The sequence below is a fragment of the Lupinus angustifolius genome, chromosome LG13 (genome assembly GCF_001865875.1).
Source record: "Lupinus angustifolius cultivar Tanjil chromosome LG13, LupAngTanjil_v1.0, whole genome shotgun sequence".
NCBI classification, from domain to species: Eukaryota; Viridiplantae; Streptophyta; class Magnoliopsida; order Fabales; family Fabaceae; genus Lupinus; species Lupinus angustifolius.
Window position 1 is genome coordinate 15667739 of NC_032021.1, and position 20148 is coordinate 15687886.

Here is a 20148-nt window from a genome sequence, read left to right on the forward strand (position 1 = left end):
ACATTGACAACGAAGTAAATATATTTCAACAATTTCAAAATGTGAAATCACATAGAGATTAGTTATGAAATATATATTTTATTTGATTAAATATATTTAAATTTTGTAATTTTGACATCAATATTTTCATTTTTTATAATTGATGATATTTATTATTTTAATTTTAACCTATGTTGCATACTCTACCTTCTAGATCCTAGATCGTCACTGTTAACACACCCAAAGTTAATATTTACATAAGACATTCTAGTTCTCTCTAATTGAGGTGGTTCTCTCTTATTCTAATTAATGTTTAGTTAGTTAGGCCTTTACGGTTCTGGTTAGAAAAAGGAAACCAACACATAGGTACCTAAAGTGATATAAACCAAAACATAGTTTTCAAAGTGGTATAAATCATCCCATGTTTACTGTTGTAATATAAACCCTAATATGCCCAAAGACCAAAGTGGTATTATAGACTTATAGTATTATAGTATGATATATAGCTAAAGTTGTAAACCATGTTTTGAGTTTATTAAGTGGGATAAGTATTTGTGGTTTGATATTTATATTTCCAATTTAGATGCTGGAAGTGTTAAAGTTGTTTGTCTATGAGAATCTTAAGTTGAATATAAATATGAATTGTAAATTTATAAGCATGATTATCCGGTTGAATCGGCATGTAGTTTAATTATTGAACCACCGATTGAAACACTATACTATTATACCAATACCATGATCGGTCTGATGATCGACACAATATTAATAACACTTATTACATTAACTTACATTAATAATTTTTTATTGAAAGACTAATATTAAACAAGCCTGTGTAGATTCAACAAACTTTTATACTTGTTTATCACAATCTAATTTGATAATTTATTTGGCCAATTTATTGGTTAGCTTAAAATTATGTTGATGTTTTGTCTTATCATACTTTATAGGACTAGTATCTATAGGACACAGATTTAATATCCTATAAAGAAGAACTAGTCAAATATACTAGTGAAGTCATTTATGATAAAGGGTAAATTGACCAAGATTAGAACTAATTTAATCTAGTTCTTGGTGGTGGACTTCCCCCTGCATATAATGTCGGACTTGGAAGGTTAACTCTGAATGCATTATTAGTAATTGTGTTAGCAACACACTTAGCCAAATGGACCTGAAGTAATCATGATCAAGTGAAGTCAATTACTAACAAAAAAGGTCTATTATGAAAGTCTCCAAATTGCTAAGAGGAGAAAGTAAGTCACTAAACCATCTACAATTAGCAACATTAGAAAATATTGTTTAAATCATGGATACGATTTTCTTCCTGAATTTTTTGGCAATAAGTTTGTTTAAATCATGTGTGTTATGTATGTACCTTTTAACTCTTAAAGTTAATTGAGTATGTTCTGGACCCACCTTGGCTAAGTTGAGACCATTGACAAACATGTTTGGCTTACAAGTATAAGACTTTAAAATAAAATATATATCATACAAACTACCAAAGTCAAAATCACACTATCAATTCCTCAAAATCCTAAAATAGTGGAGAAATCATCCATCTAAGTTCCTCCAAACCTTAAGGGTTTCTTTGGGAGTTGAATTTTAGAGGAAAATGAAAAAATGGAAGACTTAGGAACCATGAAATACACTTATGAGTTGACTCTCAAGTCTTTACTATCCTTTCCTTCCAAAATCCAACATCTGAACAAACCCTAAGAAAAACGAGGAATCATCTTATCTAAATCACTTGAAACCATATCCTACGAACAAAGATTCTCTCTATTAATGGAGAGGCAATTGGTTGTTTTTACTCATAATTTCATGTCAAAAATGTGATTTAATGGAGATGTTCCTTATTTGTAATGCTCCAAAAATTTCTCCAACAATATTGCCCAAAAATGGATACAAAAATTTTGTAATGTAAAACTCCTCCGTTTAAATTTGATTCATTTTCAGGACATCACGATAAGTAACATAAATTGTAGAAAAGACAACAATAGTTACCTAATGGTAACCAAAAGCCACTTAATATATCGTGGAATAATTCTTTATTGAAAATAACGGAAAACGTTTGTACGAAAAACAAATCGGAATCAAATCTTGTCTAAACTGAAAATATATAAAGTAAACCAATTTATTCAACATATTAAAAAGTACCATACACAAATACCCTATTCAAAAGCAAAATAGAAATGGAAATGACTGTTAGTGACTAGCTCCAGTGTTAGCGGGTGCGCTAGGATACTCGCTAGGGTCATCCTCTGTCTCAGAATCAGATGAGAGGTTTACCACCTCAATTGAGTCTTCTATACAGACTAACTCCACATAGTCCTCCTCTCTGGCTTCCAGCTCCTCCTCTTCAGCCTCCATCTCCTCTTTCGGTTCATTGGACGCACCCTACGACATACCTCCCGCTCCCACATCTGCTTGAAGATCGGGCAGCGTCCGTTGAGCAACTCTCCTTCCAAGTGGGGATTTGAGCACGTCGTCCCAACTTCGTCTCCTAGTAGATGGTCCTGCAATAGTGGGTCCGTGAGGAATCACAGACTGGATGGATGATGCAATAGGTGCTAATCTCCGAGTAGATAAGGTGAAAGAAGCCTCCAAGTCTGCATCATGTGAGGGGAAGCGCATCATAGATCCATCACAAACCATCTCCAGCTCTAAGGCATAAGGGCCTGTATAGGTCTATCGGTGCCCGTCACTACTCCATGTCCCCTCCTGGGACATCGAGCATCGGTAGCTCTGAATCCTCACGGTACGGTCCATCTGAACGAGGACACGAACCAAAGACAAGCAGGAAGAAAAGGGAGTAAGACATCTAATGAATATTATTCATTGACGGCGTGATTATACACAATATTTTTGCATACATAAATGCAAATGATGAATGATATTACATCTCAAACTATGAGAATTAATATCCATGAAATCAATGTATGAATGTTATGTTTATTTGACCTATTCTTACACCAATATCTTCTCAATAAACTTCGGAAATAACCAAGAGTACAGGTCCCACAACAAGCCGATTTGAGTGGACCAAAAATTATTCCTCGCAAGGATATATGATTAATCTCTTATAAAGAATTGTCCATTTCAGGACGGTGTCATATCAAACACTTTCTGGGAATGCCTCTCATTGATCCTGATTGCAAAGAGGGGGTTGTCAGAGATCGTCTAGTTTGCGCTGTGAGAACTGTCCAATCTAACATAATACCTCATCTAGGAATACAAGGGACTCGTCTCACCTAGACTCACCCTCAAGACTTTGCTGACGAATCACCGCCATCGTCGTTCCTCTCAACATCGTGAGGCTCGTTCGTCTCCATAAATTTCTTCTCCACTACTTCATTATTCAAAATGAGTATGCACACTAACCGAAGTTAGCCGATTAAATCTTTTAATCATTCTTTTATATCGATCGACCCATTCTAGGACATCTCCCAAAGGAAGGCTTCTTGTAGGACCCGATCTTACGTCATCATGTATGTCGCGACCCGATTTTCGAGACCGGCTCTACGACTTGGGAGGAGGCGAACTCGATTTCTACCTCTCTCATTGATTTGGAGTCGCCACTACGTTTTTTGCGGTTAAAACGTAGAAAACTCTATGGTAAGCCCAATTAGGATCATATGGTCTTTAAGCAGAGATTCTGAGCTCGGGAGTCGATTACGGATCGGGGAAGGTATTAGCACCCCGTCCGCCCGTATTAAAACGGTACCCTCGCTAATAACATGAACTTTTATACCCTTAACAATTATTTATTTAGAATTATTTATTTTTTATTATTGAGCCTGACAATATTGACTTTGGTCCTACGTACCCCTATTAAGGGGATCAAAGCTTACGTATTTCTAGTTCAAAAATGGTTTCGCTATTTTGGTTGATTGTTAATGATTTGGAAAATACCGATAGGTTTTAGAAGTATTAGTTTATTGAATTGGTTAATTTGAATTTTGTTCAAAATATGTAATTGTTTCGATTCAATGAAGCTAATAGTTTTAGAGACGGTATTGGTCGTAGACCTTCTTCCCATTTTCAGAGGAGTTAGAGACGACTCGAACCGTGACCTCACTATAGAAATCTCATGAGATTTACTTGGTAAAATAGTTTCTAATTATTTATATATATAGAGTTCGACGATAAAATAGTTTATTATATATGTATATATGGAATTAATAGTTTAGAGATAGTGTTGGTCGTAGACCTTCTCCTCATTTCTATGGGAGTTAGAGACGACTCGAACCATAACCTTACTATAGGAATTCCTTATTAATATTTTTATAATTATTTACATATATAGAATTTTGAATGATAAAATGGCTTATTATTATTTACATATATAGAATTTTAAATGATAAAATGGCTTATTAATTATATAGAGAATTGCACGATAAGAATTATTTGGATTTAATTATATATGAATTGATAAGATTGTTTGGATTTGATTATATATTAATTGATAAGATTGCTTGGATTTAATTATATATAGAATTAAGCATAACAAAAGATTATAAAAAACGATTAATATGATAAAACACAAATAAAATCAAAAGCAAAATAAAACAAAAAGTGCAGGGGTGTGGCATACGGGTCTTTTGGAACCTAAAATCCCAAAATCCATAATGCCTTTACTTCTTCAATCTGCTTCTCCCTTGGCTTGTCTTCTATCTTTCTTTTGCCCTCTTGATGATAATGAACAAGGTTCACGTTCAAGGATATTAGGAGGGGGGTCGTGGTTGTCATCACACACATCAAGAGGTGAAAACCCTCATCCTCATCTTCTCTCACGCGGTGGGCCAGGGGGTGAAATCCGTATTCTTCCTTCTTCCCAATCGGCGGCACTGGAAGTGTACTCACGGTGGTGACGATACGGGGCTGATTGTAGCTACATGATGCATCTCCTTCTTCTTCGCGAGTTCTTCTTCTCCATTTCCCTCGCAGTAAAGGGGGAATCGAAATCTCTAACTCCATTTTTATCATCTTCGATGTCGGTTTTGAATTGATGGGGGAAGACAATAATGTCAATCCCCTAAGGCTTCTTGACTACGCTGTGGTCTCGATGCCCCTACCCCGAATTCGAATCGGGTGGTTCACGACGGCTCAGCCCCCCTCCGATGGGTTACGGCGGTTCCGAATCGGGTAATCATTGCTTTATTTTTTTGTCAATTTCCTACTTTCTATTGACTCTCTGTTCCTATTTTTTATGAACTCCTGCACTTTCTATTGGCCTTTACAGAATGATGATCCGGAGTCATTAATGGTTGAGCCAGAACCGATTAAGGCATACCGAAGACCTATACCATGTCGACTAAGTCGAGGCGCCTCCCCTCAACGATCATTCGCAACAGATCAGAGGAGAGGTAATCATTCTCCTTTATTTACAATGAATCCTTACCCGTTGTATGAACTTCATTAAGGTTCCGATTAGTAATAACAAGGGAATAATCCCTTTTCTACTGAGATTTTGCCTAATCCTATTGATCGTACTAATTGATGGAAACATATAGGCTAAAACAAAGTTCAATTATGCTTTTTACATTCCAGTATATGTATATGTATTTCTATGTTATGACTGATTAGCAATGGTTACGAATTAATCCTATAAGTCTAATGCATAAGCCACATAAAGCAAGGAACGTTCATAAATTTTTTATGGTTTAAGTGCTTACCTGAGTTATGCTTCTTCCTTTTTACTCCTCCCGAGTGTGGTTTCTGCTATGATATATGATGTCTCATGCTTTGTTGCAATCTCGTTTCTGGTTTTTGTTTCTGGATGCTTTACTGCACTATCTCTTGGCTGATTTCTCTTGTGGTTATGTATTCTGATTACTTGTGATTGGTATCCTCTCCGGTTGTTATATAATGCTTTTCTTTGTTGTGTAGTCTATGTTTTTCTTCTATTGTTTGTATGTGATTTTCATTGTTTTTTTCTCTCTGGTTGTATTGCCTTCTCTTTATATTGATTGAGGGTTCACTGAAAACCTCTTGGGCTGTTACTAGCTGTCTGCTGGAATACGTAACTGAAAATATTAATATGTGATTGTAACTGAAATGACTGATTCATGCCTCCCTAATGACTCTTGATTGCCTTTGGTGGCTAATTACTTCTTACACTTATCTTGATCATTAGTGCATTTGCAACATATTCTATACCATTCTGATTCTTGGTGTGCCTTCGTAACAGCCGTGGTTAATGTGTTGGTCTTCTTAATTCATCTGATATTGGTAACTTTCTTATCATCATCATTTTGCTGTTGAGTTTGATATTTGTTCCAGTCTTTGAGTTTGGTGATATCGAGGCTAACCATGTTGGAATTGACATCAATAGCTTACAGTCCAATGCATTTGTTACTGCAGCATGCAGTTGTTACTATTTCTCCAACTTCTTCCAAGCCCAAAAATCCAATCTTGTCCTTTGTTATGGATCTTTCAACAATATTTCATGCTACTCTATATGCTGGGTTCATTGCATCAACTGGTTTGCTTGCTGGCTCTCATTTCATCACGGGTTGGAGCTATGAGATGAATGGACTACCACTAACACTTGATCTTTCTTATTTGCCACAACTTCAAGGACCAAAGAAGAAGCAAACTTTTATGATAATATGGGTTTCTGTCTCAGTTTCCGTCATTGCATTAGGCTTGTATAACATTACAAATCATTCATACAATTTATAAAGTTATTATTGAACTCATGCAATTCCTGGACAAAAGAATCATGGTTTGGATCAACGTGCACTTTAGAAGTATCCCTTTTTTTTTATATTTGAACTAGCCTTCTTGGATTATAAATGTATTGGCAGGAAATTACAATGGATTGGGTCTCAAATGATTATTAGTAACACCTATGAATGTTTTTGTTTGCATTATTTTCAATCACTTTTGGTTTATAAGCTAAATTTGTTTGGGTTTTAAGTTTGGTTTATGGAGATTAAAAAGCTTAAAGATCAAATAACATAATTAAACAACAGATACTTTGAAGTTGATTATAAAGACGGAAAACAATGAGTGTCCAAAAAATATCATTCAAAAAAAAAAGTTGGTGAATGCAAAACACCGGGACAAAATAGGACAAAATTTTATTTTTAGCACGGTAGTTGGTTTGTGTATTAAAACTAATTCAATGACTACCATTTGTTTATAAAAATTTAAAAAATGAGTTGTTTGCATCTCAATGAGTATTTGCAATATATTTTATGTTGCAACCTAACTTGTGATAATTTAATTTTATACATCATCATAATTTGTTCCAGTGACACAAGAATTGGTTTTAAAAAAACATTTACTTATAGGTCGGACGAAATTGAGTGTTCACAATGTAATAGAGGAATAACATCACTACCACTACGAACCATCGCTGAATTATCCTAGACGACCACATGGCCAAGCCTCTTATGGTCAGACGGTCTCGCTATGTGGTATCATGTAATCTTTTTTAGGCATCACCTTGCTCACGACGTCATCGTCGGAATCCTTGCCTGAATAAGGCGCAAGAACAAAGGTAACTAACTGTATAAGTTTGTTGATTTGGGCATCGGGCTCCTCGTTCAAACCACGATCTCTCCCAATTATTAAAGATACTGCTCACCCAAGTTAGGGTTATTATCTAAGCAATCAACCAATCAAAAGCAATAAAAAACATTGTACGTCTCTCGCCCAAGCGAGAGATTGTCGCTCAAGCGACGATTGCATCAAAACAGACTCAATTATGTGCCAAATTCTCGCTTTGGGCCAGAGCATGTCGCTCAAGCAAAAAATCCACCAAAACCTGGTCCAAAATCACCCCATGGGTCTTGCCCAGGCGACCAGAATTGCCCAAAATAGAAGAAACACACTGCATGACCCTCACCCAGGCGAGAACCACTCGCTCAAGCGAGAGTGGCTCGCCCAGGCGAGGGGTGCCCAGTAGCCTAGACTACTTCATCACCCTTTTGGGCCACCGGATCAAAAATCTCTATTGTTTTCGATCCCTACGCATTTTAGTTTTTCAAGTGATATTCCTTCATCGATAACTACCACAATACTTGATATTTTAATCTATCTTAGGACATATAGCTTAAGAAATCATCCGTACTTCATCCACGCACGAAATCATTTGGTTAAGTACAGGTTTCTAACAAAACATTATAACTCCCAACTTTTGAGGTAGTTGGGAGATCCGGGTGTCATATTTGGACACCACTATGTCACGATGTATTCTCCCTCACCTTAGGTTGTAGCACAGCTGATCTCATTCACGTGAATGGGTAGGTTGTCCGACTTTGAACGCCTCGAAACTAAACACAAAAACCAATCAGTGATTTGCGACTTAAATCGTTTTCTTGCTACTTTAAGATAAAGACATCATGTTAATCTATTCTAAGAACATCCGATACTTTCATTCATCTGATCCAAGATTCATATTTTTGAACTATCCTGTACACTCGGAAGTCTCGTTCATGATTCCTATCGTGTTCATGGTCATTTTAACACTTTCTTTACAAGGGTTGATCTCATACTCAACACGACATTCTAAATCAAGATAACCTTGATTTCATCATCATCTCCTTTCATCAAAATCAACAACATGCATATTTTCAAACACTAAAACAGCCCCATGAGCAAGATTTCATGGTTTCAAAATAATAATTTTCAAAATTCACGAAAACCCATTTTTCGAGTTCTTGAGTATAACAAGAGTTAGGAAGTTTATTAGAAATTTTTATGGTTGAAAACATCATACTAAAATCTCATAAACAACTAATGGTTAGATTTCTAAGAGATGAAGAATGAAGAAATAAGAACTTACTTTGGAGTTCTTGAGAAAATCTGAATGAAGAAAAGGAAGAATGAAATGTCAAGGGTTCTCCAAGTGAGAGGGGCTCTTTTAAGGCAATGAATCAAATTTGAGAAGGGCAAACCAAAGATTTTCAAAGAGTAATGGTATAATGGGTGGATGAATGGTTTAAGGGGTTTTGTGTAAGATATGAGTATTTTTGCTTGCTTGCCAAGCAAGTTTCACTCGTGAAAGTGAAAGTGATCTCTTTGGCGAAACATTCACGATTAAATCATGTCCGATTATTGTAGCCTAATACTGGACTTTATATAAAATTCTTCCGATTTCGGTTTACGGTTAGAATTTCGAAATACCGAATTTAGAGTGAAAAATATTTATAAATGCGTCATGGACAAACTTGATGTCTATCTTGACTCGAAATAATATTTCGAAGCCAACGGTGCAATCAAAATTTGATTCCGAGCTACAGAACTCAAAAACACGTTATTGGGCCGAATTCAGACGAATTTGGGTCCGACAGCAGTTTAAAAACTTTCCGTCACAGAAAATTACGAAAATTTACTAAAAAATAGGAATTCACAAAATAAGACTAACACTCAACTACGATTTAGTCTAAATCATTACCCATTAATTTCTAAAATTAATTCTTATTTACATACATACTTAATAAAATATATATTGAAATTTCACGGTGGTACATTGCACATATCCTACACACCATTGTACTATAGCTCCATTCACCATTTTATATGGCCATGTGAATTTAAGACGGAAAATCCGAAATAGCTCATAAAGAAACTAAATATGAATGAAATTAGTGTTTTAAAGATGTTTATGATTAATTTTGAAGACACTATAACTTTAAAGAAAAAATATATGTATTAATGTTATATGAATTTTATATGTTAGTACTGTATTTTTTACCATTTATGTTTTATCATTTTTAACTCTTTAAAAATAATAATAATAAATGATGATAATATACTATGCATAATAATCTTTGAATGCTAGTGTATGAAGAAAGAAACAACTTTTGATTGAGAGGACATTTCCAAGGTGTCCAACAACTCCGAACTACTTCACATAAAAGTACAACATCATCATTTTCATCGAACCCACTTCCAAAGCTTCTTCTACTGTTTCCATTCTATCTACCCTCAATCTAATATATACCAACAACCAAAACCCATTTTTGCGTTTTGTATTTCTATTTACAACTCTCTCTTTTTTCTCCACATTTGGTTTTTTTTGTTGGCAAAAGGTAACATTTCATTTCCTCTGCATGTTTCTGTTTCTTTAAGATAAAGATATGTATATAATGATAGTGTAACAGTTTTTTACATTGTCATTGTATTATCCCATTCATTCTTAATCATTGATTTTTAAATAAAAATAATACAAATGAAGAATGATTGTGTATAAATATTTACACCGTAATTGCACACATGCACACTCTTTGTTAATGTTCGTAGATTGCAGTGTTAATGTAATTATGTAAATGTGGGATCTTTTTGAAAAACAAAACTTTAATCATTCTGCATGAATACATAATGTTGTTTTATTTGTCTTGATCAGGGAAATGTGTGTTTGTTTTTTACACTTCTTTATGAACTAAACATTGGTTTTCAATTTGTAATTGACTTAAGGGTTGACTTTATGGTTAATAAGATCTTAATAATCACTCAGGATGACTTAATGGTTCTAGAAGTGACATTTGTTGGGAGAGACAGTCATGTACCCCGAAATGGATTAGTTACTTACCCAGAAGATTTAGAAGTTTTTTTATATATATGACAATATCTAATAGGTCCGAGACAGAGAATAAGACATCATTAAGATATGTGATCTATCACCAATGTAAACATGTAGTAAATGGATTTGGTGTTGTAGAGTTATGATTGAACCAATTTAGCATAGAAAGTTTTTCCCACAAGCCAAGCTAAAGTTATTATTTAGTAAACACCATTTTGAGAGTAGATAAAAGTTGAAGATAAAGTTTTCCTGCATTTATATCTTTTGCATAAAATGTGCATAGCTTTAAGGCTCTCAACAAAGTTCAGCATATTTCCAAAATGAAAATTGAAATGAAAGAAACTAGTAAAAATCAGCAACATTAAATTTTGCAGATTAATATCTTTTAAAATGCACTCTACTTGATTACCCATACATGTACACACCTATTTTAGAATCTCTTAATTGAAAAAAGTTCAAACCAAATATATGAACAATTTGAAGTAATATCCATGGGCCAATGAATCAATTGAAGTTTTGAGCATTTTCTTTTTCCCTCTCTCTTACATACATTGATTCAGAGAGGATCATTCCGGGGTGTGTTGGTTATGCCTCAAAGACTTTTATACTGTGTTATGCAGATATGGTGGTGGTATGAGTTCACAAAAAGCTGCTTTGGAAAGTGATCCTTGGAAGTAATATTGTCTGAGTCGGGAATATCCATAAGTACATGGGGCTAACTTTCCCAGCAAGTATTTTTTCTATTCTCAAGACTGAAACCCAAGACCTTGCTTAAGAAGAATCAAGCATATACCACTTAAATCAATGTCCGTTGGTCCCTAGCATAGTTTACTTTAATATATCAATTATGTGTTTTAAAAATATTTTTTTTCCGCTTTGACATCCTAAATTTTCTTCAACATATCTTGAACATTTGTCTATTTTAAAATAAAAGAATTGTACAAAAACTTTGGAAATGTGAAAAAAAATGGAATAAATAGAAAACTGAAATGTAAGATAATATAAGATGAATTTGGATTACTTTATTTTAAAGTTGCTAATTTGATGAAGGTAAGTTGGATGTTATCTTTTTCAACAATATTAAAAATGAAAGATTCATATCTTGTTGTATGATTTTTTGTGTGAAAAGACCAAATAATTACATTATAAAATTATATCTCATAATATTTTTTGAGACCATTCTCATATAAAAATATATAAATATTGATTCTCAATTTAAATCTATTTAATTCTAATTCAATATATATAACGTCATGTTTTTGAATGATATATATTGATATTCAAATGTCTATTAGTATGTAGCATTATATATAAACCACATGTACTCTTAATCCACTAAAGGTCTATTCTACTCTACTTGAGTAAGATCCTATGGGTGGCCAAAACTACTATTAATCATTTTTAAGGCACTTAGGTATGAAGTTTATGTTTGATCCCTGAATTTATGAGTACATGAACAACATTATTGGGTGAGAGGATCTTATGCGATTTAAAAAAAAATTATACATGACACATATTTTTTTTATAAGTATGGAAGATTTTCATAATTTATATACATTCATTACATCAATAAATTAAGTTATTCTTACTCCAAGATGTCTATCCACATTTACAACTAAGGGATCCAAATTTTATTTTTAATTTATTTTTGCTTTAAAAGAAAATGTCAATAAGCATTTTCAAAGGGGAATGTAGTTTACTTGGGAGAGGAAAACATTTCAGATCATCAGATCCAATATCACAAAATTTTAGTAAATGTGAGACTACTTTTTGCTAAAATTAGGATTTTGACCGAGTAAATAATTATTGAACAGTAAGTTCATTGTTTCTCATATAATACTACATTTTTAGCATCTTAGATTCAATGACATAACAAAATGTAATTATTTTATGATTTTTTTAAATATTAATTTATAGTACACATCTTAATCCTTATTATAACAAACATTTTGGAAAATTTGATTTTGATCTAGAGAGGAAATTCACTTACATCAAGATCAAGAATAAATTTAAAAAACTTACTCCAAATCTTAGTTATAAATTCTAAAAAAATCAAATAATTCATATTTATTCATTAATTCAAACTATTTAATTTTAGTAGAATTTAATCGTTAATATATGAAGTAAAAATCCTCTTTTTTTATAACATTTTTTATGTTTACTATCTATCTCTATTTTTTATTACCATTGGGACTATCAATTAACGATAAATATTAAATGAAAGAAAAGTAAGAAAACTTTTTTTACCAGAGGCTAATTCTTCTAGCAGAATCAATCGTGTACACTTGAACCAAAACTCGTTTATGGATTAAATTCATTATATAAAGACTAACTATTTCTTACCTCACATTTTGTTTTTTCCACACACAACCCTAAGGCCTCCCTCACGCGCGGAGCCATGTCCCTCAACCACCTCTTCACCGCGGCTCGCCGCTCCCACCGGCGAGTCTCCGCCGCATACCGATCACTCTCCACCTCTCCCTCCCTTTCCCCACCACCTCCCTCTCCTCCTTCCCCCACCGTCATGCTCTACGATCGCCTCGCCGAATCAGTCAAACAAAAACTCCAACAACTCGAAAACCCAGACCCTCGATTTCTCAAACACGGTTCTCCTCACCCAACCCTCTCCGATCATACCCAAATCCTCTCCGCCCCCGAAACCCGCATCACTACTCTCCCCAACGGTCTCCGAGTCGCGACCGAGTCATCGCTCGCCGCCAGGACTGCCACCGTTGGCGTTTGGATCGATGCGGGGTCGCGATTCGAGACCGAGGAGAGTAATGGGACTGCGCATTTTTTGGAACATATGATCTTTAAAGGGACTGAAAGACGCAATGCCCGCGAACTCGAAGAGGAGATTGAGAATATGGGAGGGCATCTTAATGCTTATACATCCAGGGAACAAACAACTTATTATGCAAAAGTTGCTCATGATGATGTTCATAAGGCGCTTGATATTTTGGCTGATATTTTGCAGAATTCTAAGTTTGATCAGAATCGGATTAGTCGTGAACGTGATGTGATCCTTAGGGAAATGGAAGAGGTATTGTGATGATTGATTAGTGGAATTTTAGATTTTTTTTCTTTGGATTTATATGTTTTAATTTGAAAGGTGTTAATTTTGTGCATAAGGGTTCATTGTGTGCTTGGATTTGCTTAATTTGTTGGGATAAATCACATTTTTCTTAGCTTCTATTTGAAAAGATTTGATTTTGATTATAGGATATTTTGAACATAAAATTAGGTGTTTGTTTTTATGGATGTTAATGTTGTGCAAAAGGGTTCAATGGGTGTTTGGATTTGCTTAATTTGTAGGAAGAATACACATTTTTTGTTTGTTTCATAAAATAGAATTTATAATATAAACTATTTTGAACCGAAAGTAAGCTGATTTTAAAAATACACACTCGGTGGATTGAAAAATGGTATTCTATATGTTGTTGGGTGTTTGAATTGGAAGTGAATTTTTTAGTTTGCAACTCATTGTGTTTTTATGTGAAGTTGTGCAAGTGGGTGTCTCCTGGGTTGGAATTTTGAACTGATTTTAACATGTTTGTATTAGCAGCACTGTTGAGTTTTTATTTCAAAGATGATATTTTTTGTGCCAGTATTGGGTGTTTTGAATTTGCTTACTTTGTAGTAAGAAAACACATTTTTTATGTTTCTTAAAAAGATATATTTTATGTCTGGGGTTTTGTTGCTTCTATTTAGGCACTGATTTGAGAAAGTGGGATCCAATAAATTGAATAATTTTTTGTGTTGTGTTTTGTGGTATAAAGCTCTTATTTTTTTACTGTTGAGAACTAAGAATGATTGCAAGTGTGTTTTATGTTTATTGTCAATAGCACTTAATGTCTTTATCCCTTATTATTTAGCCTTGCTGTGTGGTTGTCTTGACATGTGGAACTACGTGCTTTTGTTTGAGTTCATTTATTTACATTTACATTTTTTATGATAAAGCTGTTTTCTTGTAGTGCTGTTGTTTTTCTTAAAATTCTGATGATAGTTGACAATTGATGAAATAGGGTTTAGTTCCATGTGTTTGGCATAATAGTAGCCGAGTAGTGATTTCTAGGTTGTAATTCAAACTATGAAGTCCTCCCTTGACTGCTGTGAGCCTGTGATGAATTGTAAGTCTTGGTAAAAGCATAAGTCTGACATCTATTTAAGTTGTGTTATATTTTTAAGGTGAAATATTTGCTCTCTCATTGGTGAGAGTAGTATTGAGTACATTAGTATATAGCATCACTCTTCTTTTCTTCTATTAGCTTTTTAGCTGCCGTATATTTTCTTCCAAATTGACTTCTATGAGGTTCTTATTCTTTTTCTAAAGGGTTTATTGTATGAAACTGCTTGCAGGTTGAGGGTCAAACAGAAGAAGTAATTTTCGATCACTTGCATGCAACTGCTTTCCAGTACACTCCTCTTGGTAGAACCATTCTCGGACCTGCTCAGAACATTAAGACAATCACCAAAGATCATCTTCAGAACTACATTCAGACACACTACACTGCTCCTAGGATGGTAGGTTGAAAATTGACAAGGTTTTGTCTGTTTGTATCTTGCTAGTAAATACTAATGGATGCGTAGTATTCTTAAGAGATAGTTGGTCTGATGGTTGTTTCCTATGTTGGTCTGCTTTCGAAGGTGATAGCTGCGTCTGGAGCTGTTAAGCATGAAGATATTGTTGAGCAAGTTAAGAAGTTGTTTACTAAGTTGTCATCAGATCCCACTACAGCTTCTCAATTAGTTGAAAAAGAGCCTGCAATCTTTACTGGTTCTGAGGTAGGTATATATATTTGAGCACATCTAAACCTGTCGTCATAACAAATTTAATAACCATTTCCATCTACTTTTCATGAAAAATAGGTTAGAATACTTGATGTTGATGTTCCCCTTGCGCAATTTGCGGTAGCTTTCGAAGGGGCATCTTGGAAGGATCCAGATTCAATTGCTCTTATGGTCATGCAAGCTTTGTTGGGTTCCTGGAATAAGACAGCTGGAGCTGGAAAACATATGGGGTATGCGACTTGAGTAATCTCCCCTGTCAAAAGAAAATCAACTAAGAAATACTCCTAATACTAACTAAATTCATGAATTTTAACTATAAACAGTTCTGAGTTAGCACAGCGTGTTGGCATTAATGAAGTTGCAGAAAGCATGATGGCTTTCAACACCAATTATAAGGACACAGGTCTTTTTGGTGTTTATGCTGTTGCTAAGGTAATTCTCGTTGTAGTTTTTATGGGAACTTCTTGTTGAAACAAAGTAGCACATATAATGCTTTTGTTATATGTTAAGCCTCGTGAGAACATTTACACCTCTTCAAGTTTCTCTGAATTAAATATTTTCTTTACTGGCTTTCTTTCATCCTTTTCTTCTAATGGATTTCCAGTTTCATTTTATTATCATTTATTGTCTAAAATATAATGATTATAAGCATCTTTCTCTGTAATGTGGTGGATAGATTAATAGGTTTGATTTTGAAATAATAGAATGCTTAGATTATTTATTAGATGCAATGTCTTGTGTATTCTTTGGCTCTCAAAGTTTCTTGATTTATCTTCAATTGTTTCTCAGATTCTTTTTCCATTTTAATTTCTTGATCTTTCAGCCTGATTGCTTGGATGATTTGTCCTATGCAATAATGTATGAGACAACCAAGTTGGCTTATCGGGTTTCAGAAGATGATGTTACACGTGCTCGTAATCAGGTGGGCGCCTCATTTACAAATAGCTATATTTAGTTTACTATGTTGCATCTGCATGATTGACATATTAAACCCTCAGGGACTGTGGATTGTGCATTGCATCATTACTTCGTTTGAGTTTGATTCTTGACATAGTTTCTGTTTATAGTGTTATATATGGAATAAACAAAATTAAAATTACATGTATGGGATAGAACATTCATGTGGAGCCATTGCATACTGCTGCAATGATGCCCAGTGCATCATGTGAGTATGAGTAATCAACCATTTATAATGTCATGGAAAACTCTCTCCCTATAATATAAATTTGAAGTTAGGCCCAATTATCCTAAAATGCTATCAAATGTTATTAAGATATTGGGTCACAGTAGATGCCCAGTTTGCAATTTTGATGCACTAGATGTCCGGTCCCAAGCATGAGGGGGATTTATTAAGTGTTAAAGTTCCACATTGGTTAGTATGAGACTATGAGCAGTGAACCATTTATATTTGCTTGGGCAACCTCCATCCACAATGACCTTGATTTGGGGGTAGAGTGTGACCCAATTATTATTGCAAACACATTTTTATTCAATTTAAATTTTTGAACCATTTTTATCCAATTTTTTGGTTTCTTGGAAATTGTTTTCTAATGTATGGAAATATACTTACCATCTGCATCTACCTGTGCTCATGTCGATTAGCATGATCAATGTACTAGTTTTATACTGCATATAAGCAAAATATGTGGCGGTTAACTTCTATTAAGTAAAACATGTGCATAATTCTTGCGAACACAACACATTATCACCTTTGGTATGGCCAGAAGTTCATTTTGGGGTGTTCTATCTACACTTATATATGCTACTTAAATTTTTGGACTGTTTAAAATTATTACTAACATTCATTCTTTTTATCATAAATTATGTTAAATGTTGCTTATCTTTCAATTGATTTCTGTTTCCTATTCTTAGTGCTATAGTCACCTCTGAATTTTTTTTATAGTTGAAATCTTCACTGCTGCTTCACATCGATGGAACAAGCCCAGTGGCAGAAGATATTGGGCGCCAGGTACAGTAGATCTTATACCTCACGACTTCATAGAGAGAAGACAGGAGAATCTTTATTGAACTTCATTGTGTACTGTTTTCAAATTTCAATGACTTTTAAGCTGAATTGTGATAGATGACAATGAAAACTGGTTTTCTAGAAAATGTAGATTGTGTAGTCTTATTTAATTAAAGTTGGTAAATTGTCTTAATAATTATGTACTCTATTTAATTTTGATTGCAATGCCAGATTTTTAGTCTGTAGAAAATAAGTATTAACATATTTATTCACAGGCTGAGAATGAGGAGTTTGGACCAGATTGTGTAACAAGCCCTTTTTTATTCATGTCCATTGTAAATAGCTTTGTCATGAGGCAATGTTTAAACTTTTAACATTTGCACTAAATTTTAATTGAAACAAATTGTCCTCACAGTTTTTTAGACTTTGTAGTTTGTACTAACTGTTATGCCTCCTTTTTGGTAGACATACATATGTACTATTTTGATGTTTCATTTTTTGTCAATGTTTCAGCTACTCACATATGGCCGAAGAATCCCATTTGCTGAATTGTTCGCTAGAATTGATGCTGTTGACGCAAGCACAATTAAACGTGTTGCAAACCGATTTATTTATGACAAGGTAATACTTGAAATATAACTTGTTCAGTATTAGAGACACCAATGATATTTCTTGGAACTTTCTTTTTTGTTTCATGTTTCGAAATTTATGGTCATAACATGCTTTGCCCCTGCAGGATATTGCTATTGCTGCCATAGGACCTATTCAGCGTTTGCCTGATTACAACTGGTTCAGGCGTAGAACCTACTGGAACCGCTATTAGTTCGTCTTAGTTTTCTGCTTCAGTTCAACTTTCTGAGAGGTCTGTCATAATATTTTTGTTCCAGTTTTACTCCACATATGCCTCTGGATGGCTGTTTCGGCTGTCAATTTTTTTATTTATTGTTATTTGTTACCGACCTCTTTCTTGTAACGTTCATGCAAAAATAAGTATGCTATTGTCATGATGTAAATGGCATCTCACTATACTCTGTGTATTGAAAAGGAATTTGCCGAAAAGTTGGCTTTATTTCTCATGAACTTCGAAGTCTTAAGTCACTGATTAAGTATAGTGTAGTTGGATGAATTTCTGTGCCCAGCATTGAAACAGATAGAGTTTGAATAATCTGACCCTGATTGATTTGCTATATTTTTAAATTGTTTAGTACTTGAGTTTGACTTTTGAGGATGTTTTTCAAGGTAATTGACGGAAGTAGTTTGCTTTTCATGCTTGTGTCGCATAAGATATCTAATATTAAAGCAATGTATGGGAAAAGATAGAAAGCAAGTTAAGGGATATGGCTAGGCGTGTATCGGGGTATCGGATGAGCATTTGCGCTGAAGCTACTGTGACTAGCTTTCGAGTAAATACTCTTAAATTAAACAACCAGTGGCTTGGCCAATAGATTTGGAGTGAAAAATTGGCTATCAGATTGTTAGTTCGAGCCTTAGGAATGGCTATAGTGGGTATTCAAATGGCGGCGCTATAGGCTCGATGATTAGTATGGTTTCGGTTAGGATACCTCCTTATTCGACACAGGAAATAGTCTCTTTCATATACTCTAAAAATGTTGTGGCTGCTCTTCTCTTCTGTATAGCCTCTGCCGCCCATCTCTCTTCCCCTCGGAATAGCCTCCACCGCCCTGCTGTCTTCATGGTTGATTCATCGCTGCCGCCTTTCCTCAAGGTCAACCCAAATTGAGCATGAACTCATTGTTCTCTCAATCTCTGATTATTGGGCAGGTCTCTATTACTCCACTTCTAACTTCACCCTTCATCTAACTCCGACTCAAATTGACCCTAACAATCATAATAGTCAAATTGGACATTTGTTGTTGAAGTGGTGCTTCTTTAACATTAAGTTCCCTTCTCAAAACCAAATTGAAGTTGTGTATTTATTGCCTGAAAAAGACGTATACACTAACAGTATAAATTTTTTACATTGTCAATGTATTATCCACTATTCATATTTTATCATCATTGACTATTAAATAAAAGTAATACAAATAAATAGTAAATGAAATATTGACTGTATAAATCTTTACACTTGGTTGGGTGATGGTTAAGGTCTTAATGAGTCGAGATTCCAAAATTAGGGATTTTATTGAAATTATTTAATATTTATGTGTTTATAATGAAACTGACTCTCACCTAATGAAATTAATTAAGGTTTGGTCCTTGTTTAAGGAATCATCTAATCAGACCTAATTCATAGATATGGATAAATTATTTAGCTTTGCTTGGATTTTTACGTTAAGGTTTGAACATGGTTTCGGCCTTTTGGGCCTTGTGTTTGATTGAATCTATTAATGAGATCTAGAGGTAATTTTAGAAGCAATTAAAGAAAGAACCTTAGGATTCATGGTTTTTATGTGCTACTAAAATTATTCTCTCACTTTTTGGTAAGGAACTAATCCCTTTTGGGGTGTGACTACTTCCTCCTAATAAATGTCGCTCCTAGAAGCTAAACCTTTGACCTTTTGATTGTTCCGAAGATCTAGCGAGATCTTGCACTACTAGATTAACACATTGTTAGTATGATTCATGGTTTTTAAACACAAGAATCATGATCCAAGTACTCCAACTCATGATGGTAAATAAAGATTTGATGGGTTTTTTGTGGATTTACATATTGTTATAGTTGTTAGTGAAGGGACCATTTTGGAGATGATGCAATATTTACAAAAATATCATGTTACTGGCAAAGCCCGTGATCCTCAAACATGGTTATAACCGGATCCGTAAAACTATTAACTATGAATTTCCGTTGATTAATAATCATGTCTCAAAATATAAATTTATCATTGGTAGATGTATGTGCAAATAGTTTCAATTTTTATTT

General features: G+C 34.2%; 1 protein-coding gene across 1 annotated transcript; it reads left to right on the forward strand.

Annotated features, from left to right (window-relative positions):
• On the forward strand, positions 1551-18329 carry LOC109325645 (probable mitochondrial-processing peptidase subunit beta, mitochondrial). The gene is made up of 10 exons (XM_019558125.1): positions 1551-1558; positions 12907-13553; positions 14870-15034; positions 15158-15295; positions 15380-15531; positions 15625-15733; positions 16125-16223; positions 17205-17270; positions 17781-17888; positions 18004-18329. The coding sequence occupies exons 2-10, from the start codon at positions 12909-12911 to the stop codon at positions 18088-18090; spliced, it is 1569 nt and encodes a 522-aa protein (XP_019413670.1). The 5' UTR covers positions 1551-1558; positions 12907-12908; the 3' UTR covers positions 18091-18329.